Source organism: Chaetodon trifascialis, chromosome 10 (genome assembly GCF_039877785.1).
Source record: "Chaetodon trifascialis isolate fChaTrf1 chromosome 10, fChaTrf1.hap1, whole genome shotgun sequence".
Taxonomy (NCBI): Eukaryota; Metazoa; Chordata; class Actinopteri; order Chaetodontiformes; family Chaetodontidae; genus Chaetodon; species Chaetodon trifascialis.
This window is the reverse complement of record NC_092065.1, coordinates 18566798-18593342: the sequence shown is the minus strand read 5'-3', so window position 1 is coordinate 18593342 and position 26545 is coordinate 18566798. Positions and strand designations below refer to the sequence as shown.

Here is a 26545-nt window from a genome sequence, read left to right as displayed (position 1 = left end):
TCAGTGTGCAGAACCTAACCTCGTCTTTCTGTGAGGAATGTGCTGATGCATTCAGTCTGTGTATTTGATTTTGTAAGTACGTAATCGGTCTGTCCTGTTTCTGTTTTTATGGTCGGGAGTTCAGCCGGGTTAAACTTGTACCGGAGTGATCACAAGATGCTCGCCAATACCGAGACTTCAGAGGATGTTGTGAAACAAAGGTCCCATATTTTAGAAAGTGACATATCCAGATCTTTTTTTATTATAAAGCAGAGCTAGGTGCCACATAAATACTGCAAAAGTGTCAAAATGCTCAATCCACAGAGAAATGCACTCTTTATCTTAAAACAAGCCCTCAGGACATCCGTAAGGTTGTGATGTCACAACTGTACAATGATCACCCTCAGCCACGCTGCTTGCACAGCCGTGGTTGTTAAACACAGCAAAAGAGCTGATGCAGAAAAACAGGGTGGGCGGCGCCTGCTCAGGTCTGTGGGAGCTGACCAATCAGAGCAGACGGAACGCTGAGGGAGGCCTTAAAGAGACAGGCACAAAAAGTGCTTCAGACAAAGGGTGGATAGAGGTGCTGCAGCAACGGACTGCATAAGAAAAATAATGTGTTTATTGAACATTAAACTTGTGTAAACCTTTTCTAGGAGACACCCAAATACAAGCATGACCCTGAAAATGAGCACAATATGGGACCTTTAAAAAAATCTATTAATCAACACCAAGATCTGCTTGTGCGTACATTATCATGTGACACAAGCCTTTTATCAAATATTTAAACACTGATAAAAAATGATAAAATGGAGGGGGGAACTGATAAAAATTGAAAAAGTATGAGAAAGTAACTGAACGCCAACTAATCTGCTGCTCCTACAGCACTGATGGCTGAAACACACCCCCACTAATATTTTAATAAAATATGGAGACATTGATTGCTTGTGTTGTTCACCTTTTTCTGCTTTTGAATAGATAATAATTACACGCCGACATCTACTGTTACCAGCTTCTCTAAACTCTATAGTTGCATAGCACGTCTTTCTCCTTCATCACAGCTGTTTCTTTCATTTCCCTCAGTGACAGCCACCTCTTCAATCATCATGAGATTGACGGCAATTCCGCTTTTCATTAGCTAGTTTGAATTTATCTGCATTCGTATGCAGTTATCTGTTTATAGAGATCAGCAAGGTGATTATATATTCAGTCGACTGATTAGATTGCTAATTGGACTGTAACAATGACCGGTGCACAGAGGAAGAGGTCTTGGTCTGGATATTGGTCATCCAGATATCTGCCGGCAACACCAGAAGCCCCCAAAAATTGGCCTTTGCCCCCAGAAGCTAAATGGTGATCAGATGATGGGCGATGGGCTTTTGAGCTTGGCAGGTGAGCTACAGGCAGGTCTGACAGGAGATCAGACAGTTTGACCCTTGTCTCACCTCGGTATCCATCTTGTTAGCAGTTGTCAAAGTCAGCATGCTTCTTTCACTGCACTGTGGGCTCCAGTGTGTGCAGGAAGAGGTCTACCTGTGCACCAAACTGATCACACACCACTGACACCACAGACATGCCAGGTACCCATCAGACTCCTGCATCTGTTTCTTTTTAGAAACAGGGAGGTGCTATAGAGTTCACCAAGGTAAAATCAGCAGAGCCACTGTTTCATAAGGGGAATACAAAACAGCTTTACAAACAGTTCATTCTGCACATCTAGCTAAAGCTAAGCTAATGGCAATGCTTTAGAGGTGCTCATTCACTTGTGTGCTTATTTTGGAGGCTGCTGTTTGTGCTGATGTTGAATTAACATTCAGTCTGTCCTTTTTAGTTTAAAGGGGGTGGACAAAAAAACGGAAACACCTCTCACCTCCTTAATAAAGCTGTTACAATGACACCGTTGGGTGTTGTGCTGCCATCTACGTGAGCTAATCTCGCTAAAATCACAGCTGAAGGCAACCACGCACATCCTCTCACTTCCTGTGAAAAAGTGGAATTTGTGTATTATCTAGAAGAGACAAAGGATCCACAACCCTTCAGTAAAGTCAATGCTCTGGAGTAACCTCTTTGGGATACATCATGTACACAGCATCAGGCTGACGATGAGTTGCACCAACTACACGGTAAAAATAGCCTTTCATGCCAAACCTCAGAGGTTCGTTGTTTCAGGCTGCAACGTTGCAACACGTCGCTGCAAAAAGTTGCTTAAACCACAAAAACCAACAGGAGAAAAAGTACATGCAAGCTGCGCTTTTGCTCTTGTCTAAGTGGAGAAACTTCCTAAACTAAGTAGAAATCAGACAGTAAACGGGGTTGAGGGGCTACTGGAGCTTTTGGGCCGGCTATCTTCTTACCTTGTTGCAGTGTTGACTCCGGGCAGTCAGATCACTCCCCTGCACTCCCGTCTTTGCTGTTTTACGCCAACCACGCTTGAGTATCTTCCTGGGACTCTTTAAAGCATCTCTCCCCTTTCTCAAAGTGATAAACACAGGCGAAACCATGGAACAATACCATTTTCTTTCACGTTCAAATCCTTTTTCAAGTTGGGCGCTGGTTGAGAGGGTATTGGGTCCATGCTAGGAGTCAGTCTACCGATGTCAAGCTCGACATTGGGGAAGCTCCATATTTCCGGTGATAATTTTCAAAATAAATCCCCGTTTGGTGAAAAACGTTTTGCGCACATTGATAAGGACCGAAATAAAACTATTTTCGATTCGCTTCAGTTCGGGAAGATTAAATGTAAGTTGAGAGCGGCAGTGCTTTACGCTTTAATGTTAAGTGACAAATTTACGACTTTATTTTGAAAGGGAAGTAACCTTACGTTTGGTGTTGTCCTGTTTAACTTTCTGGTTCAAGTTTGTGCATTATTTTCCTCGCCAGTTGAGAGATGTCTGAATGGCTATCGACCACAGTCCACAAAGAGGTGTTTCAAGCGTGAGATTTTGTTGTAGTTTAGAGTTTCACATTAGTTAAGGTGTTTATTACTTGCTTATTTTTAGGTCAAGTTAGAATTGTTTCAACAAAATGTGCATCTCAGTGGTAAGAAAGACAGAATTTCATAAAAACAGACTGAGGTACCCAGGACTCACTGAAGTGCAGTGTATTAAGGATTTTGTGTTAATAATGTGCCAGATCACTGACACAGTTTTGTTCTCTCCAACTGGATTTATTAGTTACTAAATGAAATACTGCCCTCTCGTGGTACCAGAGGAAAAGTACACAAAGAGCAATGCAGTAACTAATTTCCAGCACTTGGCGGCGCTCATCTAAAGGCACTTCATGCTTGTTGACTGAACCAGTTTAACTGCTGATACTGTGACATCCCTGAAAGTGGTAGCGGAGAACTATTTCTGAATCAGTTATTCCCTTATAAACAAAACTATGGCCTTTTACAGCATGGGATTATATATGACGCATCTTTTTTAGTGTAAGGATCCATTCTAGTTTTGGTATAACTATGTAGATATTGATGTTATACAGTGTTATTCGTATTATAAATGATACAGAGTCATTTATTATTTTAGTTTTTATGTATTAAGATTATATCACTACACGATCACAATGGAAGGACTACAATATTAACAGTAGAGTTGGCCTTTTTTTTTTTTTTTTTACTTCCTTTAGGAGGTTTGCTGGAATTTTCAGAGGAATCTTGTTCAGGATGACCCTGACTATAAGCATCTGAATTTTGAAGTTATTTTAGCGTACAGGCTTTGAGAAAATTAAAGGTAGGATGTGAGTGATTAGAACCACAGAAGGAAAAGAAAAATCTGAATGCATACAGACTGTAAATCAGGGGTTGAAGAAGTACTCAGATCTTTCACTTGAGTAAAAGTAACAATACCACAGTGTAGAAATACTCAAGTCAAAGTCCTGCATTCAAACTTACAGTACAAAATATCAGTATCAAAATACACTTACAGCACAAAAAGTAAAAGTACTCATTATGCAGAATGACCCATTTCACAAGAATGTATATTATATTTTTGAATTTAAATTACTGATCTATTAATACATACGTTAATCTTGCAGCTGGTAAAATGGAGCTTTTTATATTGTGGAAATGATGGGCAACGAACCACCTGTCTACGGCTGAGCCAGTTCTGCTAATGAAAATATTTAAACGGTTGCGCCTTCAAAATAAAGGCCTACATGTAACCAAGGTTAATAAAAACACAGAAGTAAAAAGATAAGCAAAAATACAAATAAAAACACCATTCGTATTTTTCTTTTTCATTTCTTTCTTCTTTTTTGCCTTGGTTATACTGAGTTATGGTGTCTCACATCATGAGATATAAAGTGACCAATTTGAAATGTGTGGCAGAAAAACTTGAGAGTAAGATAAGGTTCATAAAGGTGTGTGTGTGTGTGTGTGTGTGTGTGTGTGTGTGTGTGTGTGTGTGTGTGTGTGTGTGTGTGTGTGTGTGTGTTCACTTTAGTCATATCCATAGCCAAATCTGTTTTTAAAACCTTGTTAATCGATATCTTAATTTGAAAATCTTGACCGGATGCTCCAATGTTACTACGCCTCTCTTGACGCGCTGACCCTGGCCCAGTCCTCACCCTCTGTGGGAGCTCGCGTCGGTAGATTGTTGCCCTCACAACGATGGAGCGAAAAGTTGCTCGGGAATTTAGGCACAAGGTAAGACACGGACATTGTCCTCTTCAGACATTGATTGAACAGCTGTAAGATATATTTAAAGTCCATTTCTTACCTGCTCGTCGCTTCATGGCTCAGGTGTACCTTTCAGTGGGATGTTACGCAGACGGAGGCCTGGCCGAAAGCCTCACGAGACAGACAGAACAGCTAAAATTATTCTGTATTTTTTCTCTAAAGATACTTCTCTTAAAGCAAGTTTAGAAACAGTACGTTAGGAGTCGAAATATGATTAATCTCTTGCGGATCACTAACTTATTTGAAGTTTCATTTGACAGGAGCAGTCCCTCATAGATTCATTTGTTTTCATTCGCCTGAAACAGCTGCTTCTCTTGGATTGTTTTGCTTGAAGTCTGATCTACAGCGGATCTTCCTAGTTTCCTTTAAATATATTTAGCCACAGTGTGTTCTAAGCAGCTACACTGGACAGGCACCATTTCCCTATTTGACCCAGACTGGCACCTGTCCTGGCTCAGGTAAACATGCAGATGAGGTCCAGGACAACATGTGGCTCCGTGAATGAAGCACATATGTTGTGTTGGTGGTGTTGGCACATTGCAGCCTGAAGAGGTAACCACGACTGAAAGATGACAATGGAAGGGAACATGATATGTTCAGAGTGTTTTCAGCCTCAGAGCATGCAGGTAGCGTGGAGCGTTGGGGAAGCCGTGGCCATTTATGGCACACATTGTTTGTAGTTTTTAACAGATAACTACACAAAATGCAGCTAAACCACGAGTTGAATTACATGTAGTTCTGTTCCACCCAGCTCCGGGATCATCACCCAGCCATCTGTGCTGCAGGCAGCCGAGCAGGGCTCCATGTTCAGGCTCTTCATAAAGGGCACCTCAGCATTAGATAACTGTCAGCTGAGCAGCTGAGCAGAAGTGATGAGACAGTTTATGGGTTTAATTAGAGGCTGAGGGGCCAACGCGGCACAATCAGGCTCTGTGTCTTCCTTTCTTCTTGTCACCATCTCTCTGGTTGAGTGGTTGTTATTTGAAAAATGTCTCTTTTTTGTCCTCTGGATGCATGTACTGCGATCTATGTGCTTTGCAACAGGACGGAGTTATATTGGTCGTTTGCTCTTTTTTAAATGGGTATCTGACTGAGCAGCGATCCCTTGTCTTATTGGTTTATGGTGTCAAAGTCTGCGGTTAGATCAGGCTGCAGGAGTGGCTTACTGAGTCTCGCTGGCCTGGGCAACACTAATTTATGACAGTCATAAAAACACATCTCACACACCCTCACAGCGACCCTCGTGCAGGGTCCACGTACTTTAGTTTTGCTGTAATCAGTCTGAGGTGATCCACCTGTGCTTTAATCTTTACATACACCACACAGAAGCGTCTGGACGTGCTTGTGTTTTTGCTGTTTGTAAGAGTGCACACTGCTTAAGATGAAGCCTGCGTGTGTGTGCGTGAACGCTGGGTGTGAATGTTCACCCCTGTTTGTGTCGTGAGATGTAAGGTGACACTGCTGACCTTCCTGCTGCAGCCTCTCCTCAGCTGTACAGCCATTATTCCCTCCCAGTGGTTTGATGGATAGAGAAGGGCAGTGCATTACGCCTGCTTTAGTCCAAGGACTCTCATCGTCCCCAAAGCTGCATTTTAACTACTGAAAAAAAAAAAAAAAAAATCAAGGCGACTCAGGTTGGGTTTGAAGCTCAGTAGCGTAGTTTGGGACAGATTTAGTCAGAAATGTGTTACATCAGCGTTTGGCCGAAGCGTTTCCTCAAAACCATTCTGCTGCAGCTCAGCCGCCATCAGGTTTGTACGACCCCGACACACACTCACACGGACACACACAGGTGGATCACCCCGCTGTGGTGTTGACAGGCCCGCAGGGGAGAGGTGCAGTGTGTGTGTGTGTGTGTGTGTGTGTGTGTGTGTGTCAGTGGGCTGACGTTTCCGTGGTTCAGCACTGAGAGGGAGGATGACACCACACATTTGTCCTTTCTTGCAGGTGGAGTTGCTGATCGAAAATGAAGCAGAGAAGGATTACCTGTACGATGTCCTCCGCATGTACCACCAGTGAGTACCACCTGCCACCGCTTCGTGTGCATACAGTGTTTGTTTGTGTGTGGGGGTGTGTGTGCTTTGCTCACACACACACCCCTATATTCCTATGGCAATAAAAGTTAATTGATTGTGAATAAGGCTGCAACTAATGATTCATCTGCCAAACACTGTCAGTAAAGTGTTTAAAAAAATGTCCCAAAATGAGCCCAAAGTGGTATCTTCAAATTGCTTCTTTGGTCCAACCAGCAGTTCAAAACCCAAAGACTCTCTTATTTACGATCATCAATGACAAAGAAAAGCAGCAAATCCTCACATTTAAGAAGCTGGAACCAGCAAAGGTTTGACATTTTTGCTCGAATGAAACAATTAAACAGTTATCAATATAGTTGGCGATCAGTTGCCTTTAAATAATGTTGAATCATGTGACATTTATTAATGTTACTGCATGTTGAACAAAAGAAAGAGAAGATGGAATAATCAAAGATAAAAGGGCGCTTGTGCTCCCGTTTGCCTCCAGTGTTTCTGTAAATCTCTCTCGGTCTGTGTTAGCTGCAGGTGAACTGATGCCCGAAAGCCTTTTTAGCTTCTGCTAGCTCCTCGCTAACTTTCAACATTTTCACGTTCACTTCTGAAAAGCTCTCATTTCTGATGCGCACACACCTCCAGTTTAAACTGTGCGCTCCGTCAGGGTTTCTGATAACAGCCTGGTCTCAGAGGGCCGGGGGTGTGGGAGGAGGACTGGGGGGCTACTGGTCTAGGTTTCAATTAATCTTTGTACAGAGGCAGAGCTGTGTGACTCCACTGGTTAAGCCTCTGATCAGTTTCCACTCTACTCCGACAAGCCTGGCCAGCTGTCCACAAAAGCTCTTTTTATGTTCATCGTCCAAATAGGGCTGAAATGGCACCTATGAATAATTGAGGGGGGAGGCCGGGCGGACAGATTTTATACTGTAGCTCTCACTATGCTGCTTTAATTGCTGTTCTAGCTGCCTTTTGTCTTCCTTCTGAATTGTGAAAGAAAGATGGATGGGTTGTTTTTTCCACCAGCATTCACAAATGCACAGTTACATAATTTTACTGTTGTTTAAAACAGAAGGGGGACCGTATGTACAAAATAAAGATGAGTGTGGGTTGGGTCTGTTTGAAAAAGGAAGAAAATCTGGGGGTGTGGAGTGATCTTAGACCTCTGCAGCCTCCTCATCAGGCTAGTGGCTCGGGGCTGCATTAGCTGCTGTTAGCATAACAACATCTGCATCTCTGACACTGGGATTAAAAAATAAAACAAGTATCTCTGTTTTTGCTGCATCGATTTTGTTCCTTTTTTAAAAGTTGTGCAGTGCTGAATGGGTCCAGTGTTAAACTGGAGTACATCTTTTAAGGGACGTCTTAAGTGATATTGCGGCTGATAAGATCCTCTGAGGGCCATTATCTTTAATTATACTTTAGAATAAATATGCTAATCACTCTCTCTCTCTCTCTCTCTATCTCTCTCTCTCTCTCTCTCTCTTAAACTCTGCAGTGCAGCGTCCACAGGTGGAGCAATCCTTGGCCTGTATTAGTCCCTTTTTAGATGTAGAATTCATTCATAGAACAACATCGTTAGATCATAATCAACTAATCAATAAAAGGAGTAATTCATTTTGACAAATCAGTACAGTAAGTTTTAAGGTTGCTGTTTTCTTATTTACACAGTATATAGTTGGGTGTAGCAGGGTTTCTCCACCCCCTGCTTGTCATTTAGAAATGTACATCATATTTACATATTACCACTGCACTTACTGACACATATCAAACCTTTTCATTTCCTTATTCTTGTTTTAGTATTACATCAGCACATATTTCTACTTACAAGTCCTGTTTATTTTTGTATTAAAATGTAACATAAACTCACAGTCACTTGACCACAGGACCTGATATTATACGGCATCTTCCCAGAAAGTTCAAGCCACTGCAAATGAAAAATGAACAAAACTTAAACTAAAAACCGTCATAATCCTGCTCTCCTCTCTCAGGTCGATGGATTTGCCCGTGCTGGTTGGGGACCTGAAGCTGGTCATCAATGAGCCGAAGCGCCTGCCCCTGTTTGACGCCATCCGCCCTCTCATCCCGCTCAAGCACCAGGTGGAGTACGACCTGCTCACCCCCAAGAGGTCACGGTGAGTACAGCATAGATCCACGTCCTGCCACTGGTGTTAATCTGTTCTGTATCACACATGTGTCCGCACATCGAAAAGAACCCATAATCAAGATGTGATCATACTGTCGTATCCATGAACTCCCCCATGCGTGCCTGCAGTTTTCACACCGGGCTCATGCATCCTGTTGTATGTCTTCCTCTCTCTGCTGATTGTGCAGGAAGCTCAAAGAGGTGCGTTTGGATCGGACACATCATGACGGCCTGGGTCTGAGCGTGCGAGGAGGCCTGGAGTTTGGCTGTGGTCTCTACATATCGCAGATCGTCAAAGACGGTCAGGCGGAGAATGTTGGCCTTCAGGTACGTCTGATGATACGTCTTAAAATCCAGCAGATCGTAGTAAAGTTCAGTAGTGTAGAAGTACGATGACTCCATGTCACAGTCCACATTCACAGGTACCAGTAATCCTCTTTGGTAGGTGGTACCTCGGTAGGTAGTTTAATGAAGCAGTTGTTACGGAGCATGAGGGACATCTGTAACATCGGCACAGTTATAATAATGCTTTTTTCACAAACTAACAAACTAAGCATGTTAAGCATGTTAAGCATGTTTCAGTGTAGAAGTACATAATAAGGGCTGCACCACCGTGCGCAGCAGGTAGTGCGCGTGCCTCACAGCAAGAAGGTCGCAGGTTCGATTCCCGGGTCGGGCCTTTCTGTGTGAAGTTTGCATGTTCTTCCCGTGCATGCGTGGGTTCTTTCCGGGCACCTTGGCTTCCTCCCACAGACCAAAAACATGCTCATTAGGTTGATTGGTGGTTGTGTGTATGTGCCCTGCGATCGGCTGGCGACTGGTCCAGGGTGTACCCCGCCTCCCGCCCGTCGACAGCCGAGATAGGCTCCAGCCCCCCCGCGACCCCGAAAGGGGCCGGAGAAAATGGATGGATGGAAGTACATAATAAATGCATAGCTGAAATAACGAAGCTTCGGTTAGGCAAAACGTATTTGGACATAATTCTACTAGTTTTGGATGGGGACGCTGGGATGAGTCAGTCTATGGTCTATAATGAGGTCATAGTTAATGCTGCACGACATTCGTGGTCAATCCATCAGCAGCAGCAACTGTCAGTAACACAGAACTAATGCATAAGACCAGCAAGGAGAGGAAGAGGGAGTGAGCGATGTTACTCATAACCATTATAGTTCATAATAATGCAGGACAGAGGGGATACAGATGTTTCATACAGGTGCCGAGCGTACATGTGGATATACAGATACACGTTCAGTCTGCGTGGGATTCGTTCCTATGAGACGTGACGCCACACCTCAAACACCTCACTGTGTTCATGTGTGATAGAAAAATGCAGCCTGCTGCAAGATGCATCACTTTTTATGAACTGATGATTTGCCAGATTTCAGGGGGTGCTGCAGCCTGGTCTGTGGTTTTGGAAATACATCCAGACATAAATAGAGGCTGGGCTTGCACCCCTATTTTGTAAATGTGCTTTTTAGCTAAAGTACCAAAGAGTTATATGTAGAATGCTTCTTCTGTAGTCATTACAGTACTAGATTTAATAAAGGATACCAGTACTTTTGCAATCAGTCAAAGTATAGGTGTATACCTACTGTTAGTATAGTGTATTTCAAGCGTTTTTTTTAATTAAACAATCTATTCATTAATACAGTATGAGAGATTAGGCAAGGGACCAGCTGTGTTCAGTCAGTCAATTCTAATGATTTTCTGTCTCTGTCTCAGTGTCTCAGCTGTCATAACACCAGAGTCCACTAGGTGGGGTAAAGCACCATGTTTTTTTAACCAGACTTTAAATGTCTGTCACTGATGGTCCAGTGTCACCCAGAAACATAGATCACACAGATGTGTAGATCATATTGTAGCTGTTATATTCCGCAGACAGGGATGTTAAGTATCGGAGTAGCAACAATTTCATCTGTGGTCTGGCTTGATATGTTGAAACTGAAGATGTCATCCACAATATCCCGTCCCGTGTTGACTTACAGGTTGGTGATGAGATTGTGCGCATCAATGGATACTCCATCTCCTCCTGTATCCATGAGGAGGTCATCAGCCTCATCAAGACCAAGAAGATTGTCTCACTCAAAGTCAGACGTACGTCAAACACAAACTCCTTTTCCAACAACAGCAGCGTGATTAATGTGCATGGACTGAATACAGTTTCACATCAGCAGCGTCATTGATTACTTTCGTTTGTTTTCCTCCATCTGTGCAGATGTGGGGATGATCCCAGTGAAAAGGTAAGGTGCCATGCTCCTGTTTGAATGGTGAAATGGGAGTGCAGAGATCACTGAGACTTTTCATTTCTACAGTTCGTCAGATGAACCTCTCAAGTGGCAGTTTGTGGACCAGTTTGTCTCTGAGTCAGGGGTAAAAGACCGATTTACCTTTGTCTTCATGCCATTTTCTAGTTTCAAAAGTTGTATGACATCAGCAGACAGCGTGTGGACTTCATCCTTTCCTTCTTTGTGTCGTGCTGCAGGAGAAAAAGAGCAGCATTGCAGGCTTGGCGTCAATTGGCGGCAAAGAGATCAAGGAGAAGAAGGTTTTCCTCAGCCTCGTGGGCACCAAGGGCATGGGCATCAGCATCTCCAGTGGTCCAACCCAGAAACCTGGCATCTATATCAGTAACGTGAAGCCGGGCTCCCTCTCTGCAGAAGTTGGACTTGAGGTGATTCAAAATGACCAAGTGAAATTCTGATGCTCACACACCTGCCAGCTGTGTGAACTGCATCTGTGTTCTATCCCAAAACGCAGGTCGGAGACCAGATCGTAGAAGTGAACGGGGTGGATTTCACCAACACGGACCACAAAGAGGTTCGTTTTGCTTCGTTTAATTATCATCAGCCATTTTTACTATTGCATACATCTACATTTTTGGGCCATTTATCCAAAGCACCTGCAGTACCACGATGGCATCTGCCTTAACTGTGCTTGTGATGCCGGTAGAAGTTGTAACCCATCATCACTGGCAATGTTTGTTCTCTGCTTAACTCACTGAGCTGCAGAACCACAGCCAAATCAGCCTTGAACCAGCCCAAATGGTTTTGCAATAGAAAAAAAAAATGGACTGTTGGTAATTTTCCAGCGGCTGAAGGAGAAACAAAGCCTGCCGTGTTTATGAGGAGCTGTTGATAATTTCACACTCTGATAAATACACAGAACAAAGGCCATGGAGCACTGTTAATGTGTTACCCTCAAGCTGATTCACTAGATATATCTTAAAGATTAACAGCATATCTTTGAGGTTTCTGTTTGTTATGTCCACAGGCTGTGAGAGTCCTGAAGAGCAGCAGGAGTCTGACTGTTACCGTTCTGACAGGAGCTGTAAGTAACTAACTGCATTATGTGTCATAGAAATGAACCATCACATACAGCCTTCAGTACTCTGCCCTCTTCTGCATCTCAACTCGTATAACCCATTATTTCTATTTCTATATTAATATGCCCAGTATTATTGTGATCATAGAATAATACAGCATGCAGTTGAGGAAGATCTTGGGATGCAGATACAAGCTGGTTCATTTCCTTTGAACCAGTCCGACAGTTTGTTGTGGATGCAGCAACACAAACTTCTGAGTTCTGCCATTTGCATTCCTGCACCTCACAGACTCACCTATCATCCTGTTTTGTTTTGTTTCATCACATTACCTTTCCTGTGCCTCAGCCCGGCTGCCGGCAGGAGCCACATTAATCATCAGTCAAGGCATTTGGCAGGTTGTTTGCTTCAGGGCTCAGTGACGGCTGTGTGACTGAGACAAGCAGTCCCCTCTTGTTTACTGTTATCCCTGGTGCCTGTCTAATGTGCATGTGCGCGTCTTCGTCTTCATTTTGGCTCATGTGGCATGTCCGCCACGATAGGCTGTTTAAATTCAAGGATGTGCTCCAAAATCAGGTGGCCACTGGTTATGTGTGATAAACTGATCAGTGCAAAGCAGAACTAGTAAACTGTGGTAAATATTTATCAGGCACCTTGTGCCTCCCATATTGGTATCAAGTAATTTTTCTGCATTGATATTAAACCCAGAATTTAGTGAGATGTTGAGCCACAAAATGGCTTTAATGCTTCTTGGCATAGATTCTCCAAGACTCTGGATCTCTGCTAGAGGGATGAACTTATTCTCTCAAAGGATATTTCCTCATTATTGTATTGGATGGTGGCAGAAAAGATGACTGAGGGTCATTGAACATGATTCACATTGTTTTCATGTTCACTGACCTTTGTACTCTGTATTAAAGCATCTGCATCTGATATGAGTCTTCACTCATTCATTTTTTTTCTTTAAATTAATACTCATCTTTATATAGAGAATCATATTTCTAGTATGGATTTTGTAAAAATCCATACTAGAAAATGCTCACACTCTGTAGATTAATGTCTTTCAGGTCGTAATTGATGTCACACCTCTCTCCCTGGAGTGGGAGCCTGGTTTGGGCTTGCCTGTCGGTCTCCAGAGCCAAATCCCTGCTGTGCACGATGTCTTTCCCTGATTATCGTCTCTTACCGGTGTCACTCTCAGGGCAGCGAGCTGTTCATGACAGACGAGGAGCGTCTGGCGTTGGAGGCCCGCAGGGAGCTGGACAGGCAGGAGCTGATGCACCAGAAGAGGGTGGCACTGGAGACGAATAAAATCCTCAAAGAGCAGCAGGAGAAGGAGAGGCAGTGAGTGACAACACAAAACAGATACTCTCCTCTTGTTAAAGCGGTCTTGTTGTGCTTGAGACAGATGTTGTAGTGTCTGTTTTGATATACTGAAGGTATGCAGCCTGGACTCTTCTCAGTGAACAACCGCCCTTCAGAAAGATAACCATTGCTTATTACACAGCCTACTCCTTCACTATGTTGCTCCCCTCTTCAGCTCTAGAAAGCTAGTCTTTGTTAGTTGACCTAAAAACACATCAGTACTGGCTTCACTTCTTGCTGCTGAACAAATGACTGCATCCTCACCCTGAAATTGGGGTCACAAAGTGAATAAACTGACTAAAAGCAAGTGTTTCTTCGAGTAAATTGGCTGACATTTCGGTATAGCTCACCACAAATGGTGCTCAATGTTTTCCCGGTAGCTTTTTTTAATCCACTTTCAGCTGGAAGGCTCAGTTTCTCTGATTATTGTCAGAGTGCTGCTGTCTTCACAGATCCGTCAGACACAGCTGAACTCAAAAACAACCGCATCCAGTATTCAGGTTGGAGAGTACTCAACATGTGGTCGATCTGAGACTGAAAGCTGTCACCCCATAGTGAAGGTGTTGACTGACATTTTAGAGGCAGCTTCCTCTGCATCCATCCTCCAACATCATCATCATCGTCAGTCACTCTGCGCCAAATTCTGTATTTGCCCGGCTCTTTCCTTTTCCTGTGGACTCTCCTGTCAGCCTGAATTCAAACAGCTCAAATGCATTCAGGGCATGGCATGAGAAGCAGAGTGCGTTTGGACCAAGATCATTTACCTTACCATGCACATGCTGTATATCAGGTACAAAGACGGTAAACAGAGCCTGCAGAGCCTCCCATCAAAACCAGTGACCTTCACTTATATTGCTCTGTAGTTACATCACTACATAGATTTATGTGCTCGCCGAAATCGTTTTCACATCCTTCTCAGGCGTTTGTAGATTCAGAGCACACACTCTCAGGGCTTATACGCCAACAGTGTCTTTGGCAGCCATAAACTTGATGAAGAAATATATTCTGTATTCATAGCTGTTTATTTTGTTACATTTCTCATGTGTTTAACAGGAGACAGATGGAAATCTCTCAGAAAACCGCAGAGGAAGAGGACCGCTTTAGGAAGGAGATGGAGAAGTAACTGATTTGGTGTTTTTAATGTTCATACACTGACAATTCAGCATTGTTTTGCTTTGTATTAAATGTGTTTCATATCTCGCTCTTCTGTCATCCTCTGTAGTATTGAGGCGGTGGAGAGGAAGCACAACAGAGAGTGGGAGGAGGACTGGGGAGCCAAAGACAGGCCCAAGAGCCCTAAGAGCCCTAAGAGCCCCCGCACTCCAAAGAGAACGTCCCCCGCACCACCCGAGAAGAAAACCACCCAAAAGGCCAAAAGTTCTCGTAAGGACACCTGAAAGACTCTGAAATGCATGAATCCTCCGTTTTACGTCTGAACCTGCAGATTTACTTTGAGCTGTTGAAGTAACTCGTGCCTGAATCTCCTCTCTGCATGCTCCCGCTCTCTTTCTGTCACCTCTGCGTGCTGTGCTGCTCTTTACGGCCTCTCCTCTAAGCCGATGAAGCCAGCTCCTCTTCGGAGGAAGACAAGAGACAAGTGAGTCTGGACCCTCAGCTGTCATTGTCATAGCTGTAGTGGGAGGGTGTTCATGCAAACTGGTGCACAGACAGATTTCCTTTGACAACTAAAATTTAACCATTTGAGAAAACTATTCTTATTACTAAACGCTGCCAAAAAATGACCAAAACCAAAATCTGCTGTTGAATTGCAGTTTGCATCAGTTGGTTTTCAAAGAGTTTGCTGAAATGGACAATGGTTGCTGTGTTGTGACACTTTTTAGAATATTTTCTGACTTTTTAAAATGGATACACTGCTGGGAGTTTGCTGAGAATTTGGGTTTAATTCAACATGTTTATGAGTGACCTGTGTTCGTCTCCATCTTTAGCGTTCGGCTGGTTTTATCGATATGAGGGGAAGCTGCCGTCAATCCGCAAGGTACCGTCAGCTGTTCAGTGTGATGCACGAGTGGCTACAGAGGAAAGAGTGTGATGAAGTCTTTCTGGTTTCTAACTGGTTCTTATGTCATCATGACAAAGTGGCATTATGCATTTAAGATCAGAGCCGTCTTTGAAAGTAATTTGCGAGTTGTTTGCTGTGGTTGTAACAATCACACAGGACGCGGCGTCTGTGATGATTCATGCATGTCATGCTGTGTGGTTGGAGTGGCACCTTTTTTTATTTTGACTAACGGATGACACCTCAGAAAGGAGAAAAGAAGAAGAAAAAGAAGAAAGTGTCCAACACGGACACACTGCAGGAGCAGAGGAAAAACAAGAAGGAGATGGAGTTTGAGCTGAAACTTGCCAAGGAGAAAGAGGAGATGTATGAGCGAGAGAAGCAGCTGAAGATCAATCGGCTGGTTCAGGAGGTATGAATAGAAGGGTTCACCTAAGCGAATTGAGGGGGTGGACTTGTGGATTAAACAATTTGACATTTGTGATGTACTTCATGGCCTTTCCAAGCGTCAGTTTGTGGTTTGTAACTAAACGCAGCCGTGTTGTTAATGCTGCGATGCACTAAAGGATGTTTTAAAGCTGATCACATCAATAAGACTAAATTCCCTTTGTCTGCTGCTGCACGGCCTCGGCTCTGTACCAGGTTTCAGAGACGGAGAGAGAAGACCTAGAGGAGTCGGAGAAGGTGCAGCACTGGGTGGAGCGGCTCTGTCAGACTCGGTTGGAGCAGATCTCCTGCGTGGAGAATGAATCCCCAGAGGTACAGAGTGAGACCTCCTCTGTCTAATCCTCTCTGCACTCAGAGCTCTCCAGCAATGTTTTGTTGTAGCATAGCATTGATGGTGATGGCACCGAGTCAGCTCTTTCTAGCCATGTTTAGCCGGCAACTGTCTCCGCATGTCTGTCAACACACTGACGCTTCACACAGCCGGTTAATGAGTGAAAGGATCGTTCAGTAAGTTCAGAGAGCCTGACGAGGATGGGTGGGGTTTACGTGACTGTACGTGCCATTTTGTCCTTATTTCACTGCGAATATTGAGTTACATGATTAGTATGAGGCATGAGCTGAGGCAACACTGTGTTAAGCTAGAAATTTTATTTTCAACAGCTCATACCACTAAATATAATTCATTTTCCAGCAAGTGAAATCAGTTGGAACATACAAGAGAGAAGCCAGAGGAGGGAAAACGTGAAGTATGAATTGTTAAACTGGCGCTAGGCGAGGTTTTTGCTTTAACTTATCATTATGAAGTAAATGCTGATTCACAGTGTAATTGTAGAATAATGACACCATCAGCGTTTAGATTTAGGTTCCCCGGAAAATTCGAGGCTGACTGATGATCCAGTCTGGATGGCAGCCTTTCTGTCTGATTTCATTTCTTCATCATTCACTGAATGAATGATGTGACACTTTACCTCCTAATGTTTATCTTCTGCTCAGCCTAAGGACAGCAACGTGAGAGATAGCATCAGTTCAAATACTTTCACACCGCTCTGTCTATGAAAAGAGATTTAAATTGATTAAAAGGGATTAGCTTGTTTCTGCATGTTGTTCCCTTTGTGCAGTATTTTCAGCATGCTTCAGTATTGTCAGTGTTGACTTGGTGATCCTCCAGGATCTAACAGTCTTGGTATGTGGTGCAGGGCAAACTTGATTTCTGGTTAAGAAGACATGAGAGATACTTTAGAGATAAACCGATGATTGTCTGAGTTCTTAAACAGGTCGACAGGAGAACTGAAACATGAAGTATTTATTTTCCATGTGGTTGTGACTTTAAGCTCTCCCCGCCGCGCTCTCCTGCCTCTGAGCCCAAGGTGAAGCGCTTCCCTGGTGGCCTCCACCTGGCCACCACCGATCTGGATGACATTAACCTGGATGAGGTGGATCAGAGCCTGAGGGGCCCTCTGAAGAGACTGGCCCCCACCCAGCCCAGCACTAGCCATCCTCCCCCTCCCCTGCCCCTCCCTCCACCTTCACCCAAGCTGAACCCCACCATACCCAACTATTCCCCTCCTTCCTCTAGAGCGTCCCCACAGCGGCGCCCTCCTTCCCCACCCAGTGCTAGAAAACCTCCCTCCGCTCCGTCGACCCTAACAAACAAGGGGCGCAGGCCTCACCCACAGCCCCACTCTCATCCACCCCAACCACAACCCCCTCGCCCACCTTCCTCCCACTACCCTCCTCCACCTCAGTCATCATGGCCTCCATCCTCCCCTCAACCTGCTCCGCGACCTCCTCCGCCACCGCCCCCTCCACCGCCGCCACCGCCGCCTCCTCCTCCGCCCCCTCCCCCACAACACTCTGAGGAACGTGTCGGAACCCTCAGCGGGTACCGCCAGCATCATCACCATCACCTCCAACACCCTCCCAGTCCTCCAGAGCGCAGGAGCGAGTGGGAGGCAGGCGGCTATCTCCCAAGAGGAGGGCTGTACTCGTCGAACACCAGTGAAATGTCCCACCCCTCCAGTCCAAAGGTTAGATTCTCATGTGAGAGGGATGATGTGATGCAGTGGCTTTTCCTTTTTTGTACTTTAGAAATGATGCAGAGCGCTCACAGAGTTGATGCATTTTCAAGGCTGCTCTTTCATGCTTAGGTTTACATGCATGTATCGGGATGTTGTATGCATGTACGAATAGCGATACACCGTATTAGCATGACCAAATTGGGCAGTCATTGATTGACAGATTCCTTCTCACTGAGGGAAAGGCAGTAGCGTGTTATTATTGATGTCTGCCTTCAGCCATGTGCATTGTTATACTGAGTGGAGGGTTGCATGCTGTGTGGTGGTGAAAGAAAGCAGCTTGTTGGAGCTTGTGAAAGGAGCTGATACTGTGTGTGGTCACATTTGTTTGGACATTTATTTGTACTTTTTCCAGTGGGCTGTGAACTGAATGCCTTTGAAAGCTCAGCCATGCTGTGATATCTGGGGAATTCAAATGAGTCTGGCTGTGTGGTGCACTGATATTTCTGCAGTGCTCTGTAAGTGCCAGAGGGGCGAAATACTCATTTTATTTCACTGTGGTTCAGGTAATGAGAAATACCTCCCATGCCAGTCGAATTTCCAGTTCAAGCTCTCCGTTGGTGAGTTTTTCTTTTGCCAACACCCTCCTCTGTTTTAATCAAAGTTAGAAGCTTTATAAATTTGTACAATCCCACCAAGACAAGATGCTTTTACTGTAAAATGACTTGTCCAATGAACACCCTGTTATACTGCAAACCTGTACTCAGCTTTTGCTTGGAAACATGGTCTTTCCCCAATAGCAACTAGCTCCTAGTCCCCCCAATCAGAGGCGTCAGATGGCCCCTGTCATGTCTAAACCTGTCATGCTGCCCCAGTCCCAGACCCACCGACCAGATCCACACAGACCTGCGCTCCGTTCTGATGGCCTGGTATGAAACGCACCACACTGCGCTCATCTCCACCTGCACAAAACTGGAATTAATCTTAATGGAGTCATAAAGCTTTCCAACATCTGACACAGTGAGCCATCATCTGGATGAGGGATTAATCTCTGCCTCTTTATTCGAGCCCTGCTGATTCTTCCAGACTCTCCAGCTGTTTTGCAGAAAGCCAGTCCGTGGTTATTAGATCACACAGGGGAGCCATTCCTCATGCGTGTCAAAATTCTTGAATGAAACCTGACAGATTTGCTTGCTGAAGGGCACCTTGACTGGAAGCTAAAGGACTTTCCACTCACACGTTTTGCCCCAATCATCGGAGTAGTCTTCATTGCTCCAGCACACATGTACTGTAGACTAATGATATTTTGGAGAAATTGTTTTATATGTTGTACTGAATGGGGTTGTTTTGTAAAATATAAATAGGCTTAGGAACATTAAGATGAGGGTAGTAATAGTCTATATTTTTCAAACTATCAAGAAATCCCATGAAAAAAACAACCTTAAACCAACACTGAATTAATCTGACTGTGTGGCCAAAGCCTGATATACCTTATTCTCTATTGGACCTCCACCATCCTTCAGGGGTTCAGCTTCTCACCGCGCTGCAGTGATGTTGGCGTGGTCATGGTGTGTCACATCACTGGTCATTGGTGCAGCAGAACACACCTCTAACCTCACCCAGTAATCACTGTTGCTGAGTGTGTTCACAGGCCAATCAAACTTTTCATCCAGAGAGGGCGGTAAAAATGTTCATGTAGAAAATAGTTACACCGTAAGAGTGATGGTTGTTTGTTTTGTATATGTTCGCTCAAATCTCAAACCTGGTCTTATGTTTCAGCCTCCTGAAATGCTTAAACGGATGGTGCCTTTCAACTCGTCTTTCAAATCAAACAACAAACGACAAGTAATCCACACCTATCACCACCTGTCTTAATTTATTATTTCTCCTGAGTGCTTTTCTCCTCTCTGCACTTTGTGTCTCTGCGCTCACGCTGCAGGTTTCCTTATGGTTGACTGGAGCCTCAGTGAATGCTCTTCCTTTATCTTTCATTATCTCCTCTCTCTGTAGGCTGCATCACTGCCTTTAGGCCCAGTTGTGTCGCTCATACATAACTGTGCTTTTATGGATTTGGAGCACACAGTTGTGCTCTGAACATGCAGTTTGGGAATGCATGTGTTGGGGTCTTACTGCGGTTACTGGTTTTGATCTATCCTGGCGACGGGTTTATACATCAAGGTGGTTGTAATCTGTCTCTCTCCATGCTTTGGTTTAGTGAGCATTAGAAAAAGGAAGAAAGGCTCATTTGATTTAATGTATCTATTATATTATATACCACATCGGACATATTGTTTTCAGCTGCCATCTGCAGTCACGCAAATAAAAGCGTATACATTTATTTTCACAGGAAATGAACACTCAGATGAATGTGTGTTTATTCTGCAGGAAGAGAAATGGCTCTCTGTGGCCTTCTAGCTCAATAAATGTGATGTCTTTTCTCTGACAGCTTTGCTCTATTTCCCTCCCTTGAATTGAAATAGCTGTTGTGTTTGGTAGGAATGATCAGGAGTGATTTTGTGTGTGTGAACAGGGTAAAGTGTGAGGCTTTAAAAGCCTCTGTGCTTTTTCAGTTAATGACTCCGAGTGTCTCCGTGGTTTCCATTTATTCAGGTTGTAATTAAAGCAAACTGGCACAGCGGACGGTTTGTTACACAGGAGTTGTCCTCAGAAAGTGTTTGGAAAAGAACACAATACTTGGCAGGTGATTGGATGAAGTATTGGTCTATCGCAGCCTAACTTAAACCAGTGAGATCAGTGAACCACATGATGTAATAGGACTCTTGCTGAAGCCAGTCAACATATTTTCCAAGGCAGTGCAGTTCAAAGAAGGCACTCTCCAGTTCTGATATAACTGATGCTATTGCAGCATTATGCTAACCTGCCATTGGTGCTTTCAAACAAAAACAAAGCTTGCTCTCTTGATCTTGTGACCTCATGAATCCAGCTGCCTCGAAAAATAAATGAAAACATAAACCAAGAGCTGATTGTCAAAGGAAATCTGACCAGCACCTCAAACAGTGACTTGTTTCACAGCTGACATTCCCGCACGTTTCTTAAACATTATTCTGTGTCCTGTTTGTTGACTTCCTGTTGACCTATTGATCAGTTTTAACAAACTGCCTGTTGATTCTCTTTCAGGGATTTCAGAAATACGAGGAAGACTTTGATCCCTACTCCATGGTATTGTGTGCCTGATCTCGGTTGTGCTACAACAATGCAGAACATGCAACAGATATTTAGCAGTTTAAGAGTGGCATTCAGCTAACTGGTCTTAGCACTTGCTAAATAGAAATGTAAACATTGTATATCTGCTTCTTCATGAGGATTTGTAACCACCATAGCAAATAGGGCTGACCTGAATGCTCTGAAGCTTTTTTTTTTTGTTCTTCTTTTGTTTTTTTGAAGATGAAGGAGACATTGTATTGGCTGTACTGAAAAAAGGCAAATGACTGATCTTATCTGTGGCATTTAATTAGCCTCAAAACCTGCGCACATGATACAAAGGCACTGTTCGGACATTTAAGATTTAGCCCTCCGAAAAGGCTTGACACGAAGCACACAAATGCTATAACTCATGTAACAAAACTGGAAGTCGCACAGACTGACAAATAGCTTTTCAAAATAAAACGAAGAGGTACAAAACCCTTAAATAAATTATTCAGAGCCACAAATGATAATAAAATACTTCAAGTAACAAAAGTCTTGACACACACAGAACAAAATTTCTGCCCTGCATGCACAAATGTGCAATCTTGATTCTCCAATATTCACAGGCTTTTAATGAAGCTTCGAAGCCTCAGAAATGGTTTTCAGCACAGCCTTATATAGCAAATATGTCTAAAGTTTGCAAAATGTATGACGTTATACCCGTGGCAGTTACTGTGAATTCTTTTACACCAAAGATGCCTTCAAATTTGCATTACTACAGCAATTAAGGCAAATCTTACAGTTGAAAAATTACACAATAAAAATTGAACAACTGAAGTAACTGCCTGGATTCAGAAGGAAGATGAGGTAGACGCATAGATAATTGACTTACTTTATGCTAGCTAGCCAGTGGGCCAAATATAGTAATGTAGGCTAATTAAAATGGCTTCTGCATGAATAGAAGAGTTTTCAAGTTTGTTTCTCTTAAAGAACATTAACTTTAACTTCTAAATATAACTTTATGGATGTAAACTATTGTAGAGCAGCACTCCTCTCTTTATAAGTTATGATATACGATAAGCCTTGTTTTTTCACCGAGCATGGCCATATGCATATTTAGAAGGCAGGCAGCCATTCATTATGTCGGCACCTCTGTTTGTTGTTTCACTGCTTAACTATACAGCTGCAGTGTTGTTTTGTGCTTTTTTTCCTTCTTCTGTCTTCAATCCCTTCTTTGTTCATAGTTCTCTTCAGACCAGATAGACGGGCGGGACGTGAGGCTGCTGAGAATCAAAAAGGTACTGACTGACATCTCCTGCCCTCACGTCGGATGACTGATTACTGATGAGAGGAAGCTCACCTATCGTATCACTTTAAAACTGAGATATTCATAAATGTGGCGGCTGGCATTGATTGTTTTGTTTACTCTTAAGACTGGACAGCTTGACATTGCTTTGGAGGGAGGTGCAGACTCTCCATTGGGAAAGTTGGTGGTGTCTTCTGTGTATAAAGGTGGAGCTGCAGATAAGCATGGTCAGTACATTTTTTTCTCTTAATTTTTTTTATTGCATGCTGGGATGCTTCAGCTGAAGCCTTATGATTCTAAGCTGGTATAGAAAGTGAGTGGTTGGGTGCTCTTCTGTAAAAAGGATATGATGGTTTAATCCCAGGCTTTTCCTGTCCACATGTTGAAGTACAAGTATTTGAGCCAACTCTTGATTATCCTGGTTTCCAACCTCTGAATGTTCATCCACATTTCTGATTTGCTCAGCAGTGAAATAGCGAATAAATGAAGTGACAAAAAATGGCAATTTAGTGTGATCAGACTGGCTGGAGAGCCCCAGCAGGTCTAGACCGACAGCTTTAGACGTACAAATAACACCACCAGTTTTTCCCCTTTTGTTAAACTTTATCAATAACACAGTAATATTACAATACATCACCAGATGTAGAGTTTATTGAGGTGTTCCCAAAACATGAGCCACACCTAAATTCCTAATAACAATCATTATTGTTATTTCTGGTTCTCTGTTAAATGACATTTAATTGACAGTGTAGACATGACACACTGCACACATGAAAAGCACAATGTTGAAAAATTCCTTTATGTGTCAAAAATGTTAAAATATACAGTTCACAAAATTGTTTGTAACGTTTGTTCTGAAGGAATAAAGTAGATATTAGAAACACCACTCCGTATAAAGCAGTACAATCAAACAGCACCATAAACTACATACTCCAAAGTGATCGTCTAAACCAGTTTTAGCAAACTTCAGTAAGGTGCTGCAGGATGTGTTGTATTAGACTGCATTTGTTTATGCTCAGTCTGGCTCATAAACTTGCAATTAAGACTAGACTTTGTGAGACAATGTCTCTGTTCAGCCACTGAAGCAGAATCCCAGAGAATATATTCACACAAATACATTTAATATTCACAACATTAGTCTTACTGCGTCTGTGGAGGGAAAAGCCTCATGAATACAAAGTCAATCATTGCGGTTGTTGTGTGTGCAGATCGTGCCTGTGTTTGTACTTTATTATTACGCTATCATTGATGTCTCCATGGTGAAATACAGGGAGGGACAGGGATAGTTTATTATGCACAGTATCAGGATATCTGTGAATGACACACGCTTGTTGACTTTCCTTAGTGCATACATTAAGATACATGCAGCTCTCTCTGTGCTTATGTCCCCACTATAACACTGCATCATTGCTGTGGGGGTTTGAGTGCCTCCTCATGCAGACTGTCTGGCATCTACTGTCTGTGTGTCAACCGTCTGATGTGTCTGTTTGTAGGTGGCATCGTATCCGGGGATGAACTCATGGCAGTGAATGGGAAGATCCTGATCGATGCCACATTGACTGAGGGACAAAACTCTCTCGCTCGAGCCTGGAATAGTGGAGGGGTAGGCCTCAGAGGAAAATCAAATGCTGCACCTAGTTTTATTGAGGATACATATATTTACCCTGGCAGCTCAGCTTATTGATTGTAGTTGGACTCCATCAGCCCTGATATGTTGCTTGTGCTTGAAGCTGTGACACTCTTACTTGCACATTCAGTCCGGCTGCCAGAGTTCATGTTTTTATCGATTCAATAATGTAAAATGCAAGCGACTGTTGTTTTTACCTTTCAGGACTGGATCGATGTTGTGATTGCTGTTTCCCCCCCGAAAGAATACGAAGATGAAATGTAAGCATGATTTGTGTCCTTGACCGAATCAGTTTTTCACATCATATTATTCAAATGCGCGTGAAGCATTTTTATGATAATGTAAGCCATGGTGTAATGAAAGTGGCCCAGTCGTTTACGCAATGTGACAGTGTGCCTCGTGTGTCTATGTGTGTGTGTGCACGTGTACGCAGCCCTAAGTCAGCATCAGTCAGTCCCACTTTGAACAGAAAGGTGTTTGAAGGCAGTGCGACACTGTACAGACATGGCTACCTGCTTCAGCACTAGCCCTCCCTCTCCTCCCACCTCACCCTCATCCTGGTAATCGACTTCACCTTCAAACCTCCTCCTCTTCACTGCACGTCTCTGAGGGGAGGTTTTGTGTGCCATTTGTTGTTGTTTGGCCCTTGTTTTCCCCTCAGCACATGTGACAGTCTCACTGTCAATCAGAAGATGGCAAACGGCCTTTGGGTGGTTCTCACCCCTGACCTTTGTCAAACTGACGGATTTATGTATTTACTGTTAAAGCGTCAGCATATCCCTGAAAAGCTAGCGTGACAGTGAATGTAACATATACAGTGTGCAGTTGTGTTTTACCATTTGTAAAATGCCTCAGGGTGGGGTTCCTTATTGAAGCATGTGCTCTGCTATGATACAGCCATGCTATTTGCGTGAAGACATTTACAACTAATGCGATGAGTGACCCATCCCACCATATATCTGCCAAATCCTGACCCAGCCAGCCGTATATAAACACACGCTCATGTGTGGCCTCTGCGGTATTGCCCCGCGTCGTCAGGTCATGGACGCTCACAAAAGCAGCCGAGGACTCCTGCCAGGCCTCAGCAGTTGTTCTGATTGATGTTGTTCCTCGGGACTGTTACATGTTCTGACATACATAGACACTAAGTGACACTGAGTGGTGCTGCAGTGAGGATTTCTCCTCTGCCACAGTCAAAAATGAATATGTTCCCAGGCTTTGATTGGCTCACTTGCATGTGTGTTGGTCTGTTGTGTTTAATGTGCAGTGATTGAAGCAAGAACAGTATAAAACATGTTTCCTAATGCATACATTTCTTAGTTAATAAAGTGCGGCAGGTTATCTGGCTTGATTTGGCGCAGCTGCTAATGGTTGATCTGCTCTTTCCTTACATGATGTTCATCGATTCTTCTTCCCTCTCTTGCAGAACGTTCTTCTAGTCTCATCAGCAGCCTGCCAAGAAAAGCGGGCTGATTAAGAAGAAGCTTTTCAATGCTGATGATTCCCTCAGGATTCACCGTCTTCTTATTCGCAATAAAACCATCGTGTTTCCTCTTCATCTTCACATTCACCTGTAAACAAGCAAGATGAAAGTGTTTTTTTTGTTTTTACTTTGAGAGTTAAGCCTTATGACATGCATGAAGCTATTGACGCCATGTCGTCAATGAGCATTCTCATTCTCTCTGGTTTGTTGAAGCAGATCAGATCGATATTTAGTCGTCTCCGGTGATCTTCCTTAGCTCTGTCAAGCCTGAAGGTGGTTAACCTCATTTAAAAAGGCATGCCATCCTTTTCTTTACCTTCACATGTGTCTCATCGAGCAGGGAACTGTAATCAGCAGCTCTCTAATCTGCCTTTTCAAAGCTCAATAAAGGACTGCTCACACTCAGAACTGAGTTTCTGTTGTGCATTCACATTGTTTGCTTGAACACGTGAGAAGTAGCTGTAAGTCACTCAGCACCACTCAGCAGCATCTTCAGAGAAAGAAGATTTGGTATAGATATGTGTGTTTATATGTGCTATTTTTCCAGAGATATATATATTTGGCAGCCAATCCTGGCAGGGTGTTTCTTACTATTTAAGGTTTAGGGTTAAGACACAAAGTAAGGTTGCTTTGAAGGTGGATGAACAATAGTCTTTTCATTTACAGGGGTTAGAGGTAAACAAGGTTGCTCTCGTGCATCACACCCTTGTTATGGTTTTGTGCACATTCTCTGCTGTTTTTCACCAGTTCTGCATCGATTTACATCAAGCAGGGAGCAACATGCGGTTTAGTAATTAAAGTGTCCACAGGGGGCAATAGTGTTCCTTCTTGAATATCAAGCTCTCTCCGTGGGAGAGTTCCAACTTAAAGAACCCGAATATCATTAGATGGGCCTGGGTCAGATATGATCAGAGCACAGGCGTTAGGCCATCTGTGGTAAATGCAAACTGTAGGTCATCTTAAATGTAATCAAAAGAAAGCAGAAAAGCCGAGCA

The 26545-nt window shown here is 43.4% G+C and overlaps 2 protein-coding genes across 2 annotated transcripts in view; one reads left to right on the top strand and one right to left on the bottom strand.

Moving 5' to 3' along the window:
- The window catches only part of LOC139337389 (A-kinase anchor protein 13-like), a 44807-nt gene extending 42229 nt beyond the window's left edge, over positions 1–2578 (bottom strand). The window contains exon 1 of the mRNA XM_070971934.1: positions 2334–2578. The gene's annotated coding sequence lies outside the window, so the exon portion shown is untranslated. The remainder of the gene's footprint in view (positions 1–2333) is intronic.
- A 1925-nt stretch (positions 2579–4503) lies between these two features.
- Positions 4504–25962, top strand: ush1c (Usher syndrome 1C). The gene is made up of 20 exons (XM_070972418.1): positions 4504–4621; positions 6602–6669; positions 8670–8813; positions 9013–9151; positions 10810–10918; positions 11040–11064; positions 11137–11194; positions 11307–11495; positions 11582–11641; positions 12095–12151; positions 13345–13487; positions 14562–14627; positions 14731–14891; positions 15065–15105; positions 21126–21167; positions 22379–22432; positions 22568–22667; positions 23934–24043; positions 24272–24327; positions 25494–25962. The coding sequence occupies exons 1-20, from the start codon at positions 4586–4588 to the stop codon at positions 25504–25506; spliced, it is 1671 nt and encodes a 556-aa protein (XP_070828519.1). The 5' UTR covers positions 4504–4585; the 3' UTR covers positions 25507–25962.
- Positions 25963–26545: the final 583 nt, after the last annotated feature.

Bases quoted from the DNA above. Each gene is read 5' to 3' on its own strand.
- ush1c (XM_070972418.1), top strand. From the start codon at position 4,586: ATGGAGCGAAAAGTTGCTCGGGAATTTAGGCACAAG. The intron at 13,488-14,561 runs GTGAGTGACAAC...TGTGTTTAACAG, and splicing joins CAGCAGGAGAAGGAGAGGCA to GAGACAGATGGAAATCTCTC. The intron at 22,433-22,567 runs GTACTGACTGAC...TTTACTCTTAAG, and splicing joins GGCTGCTGAGAATCAAAAAG to ACTGGACAGCTTGACATTGC.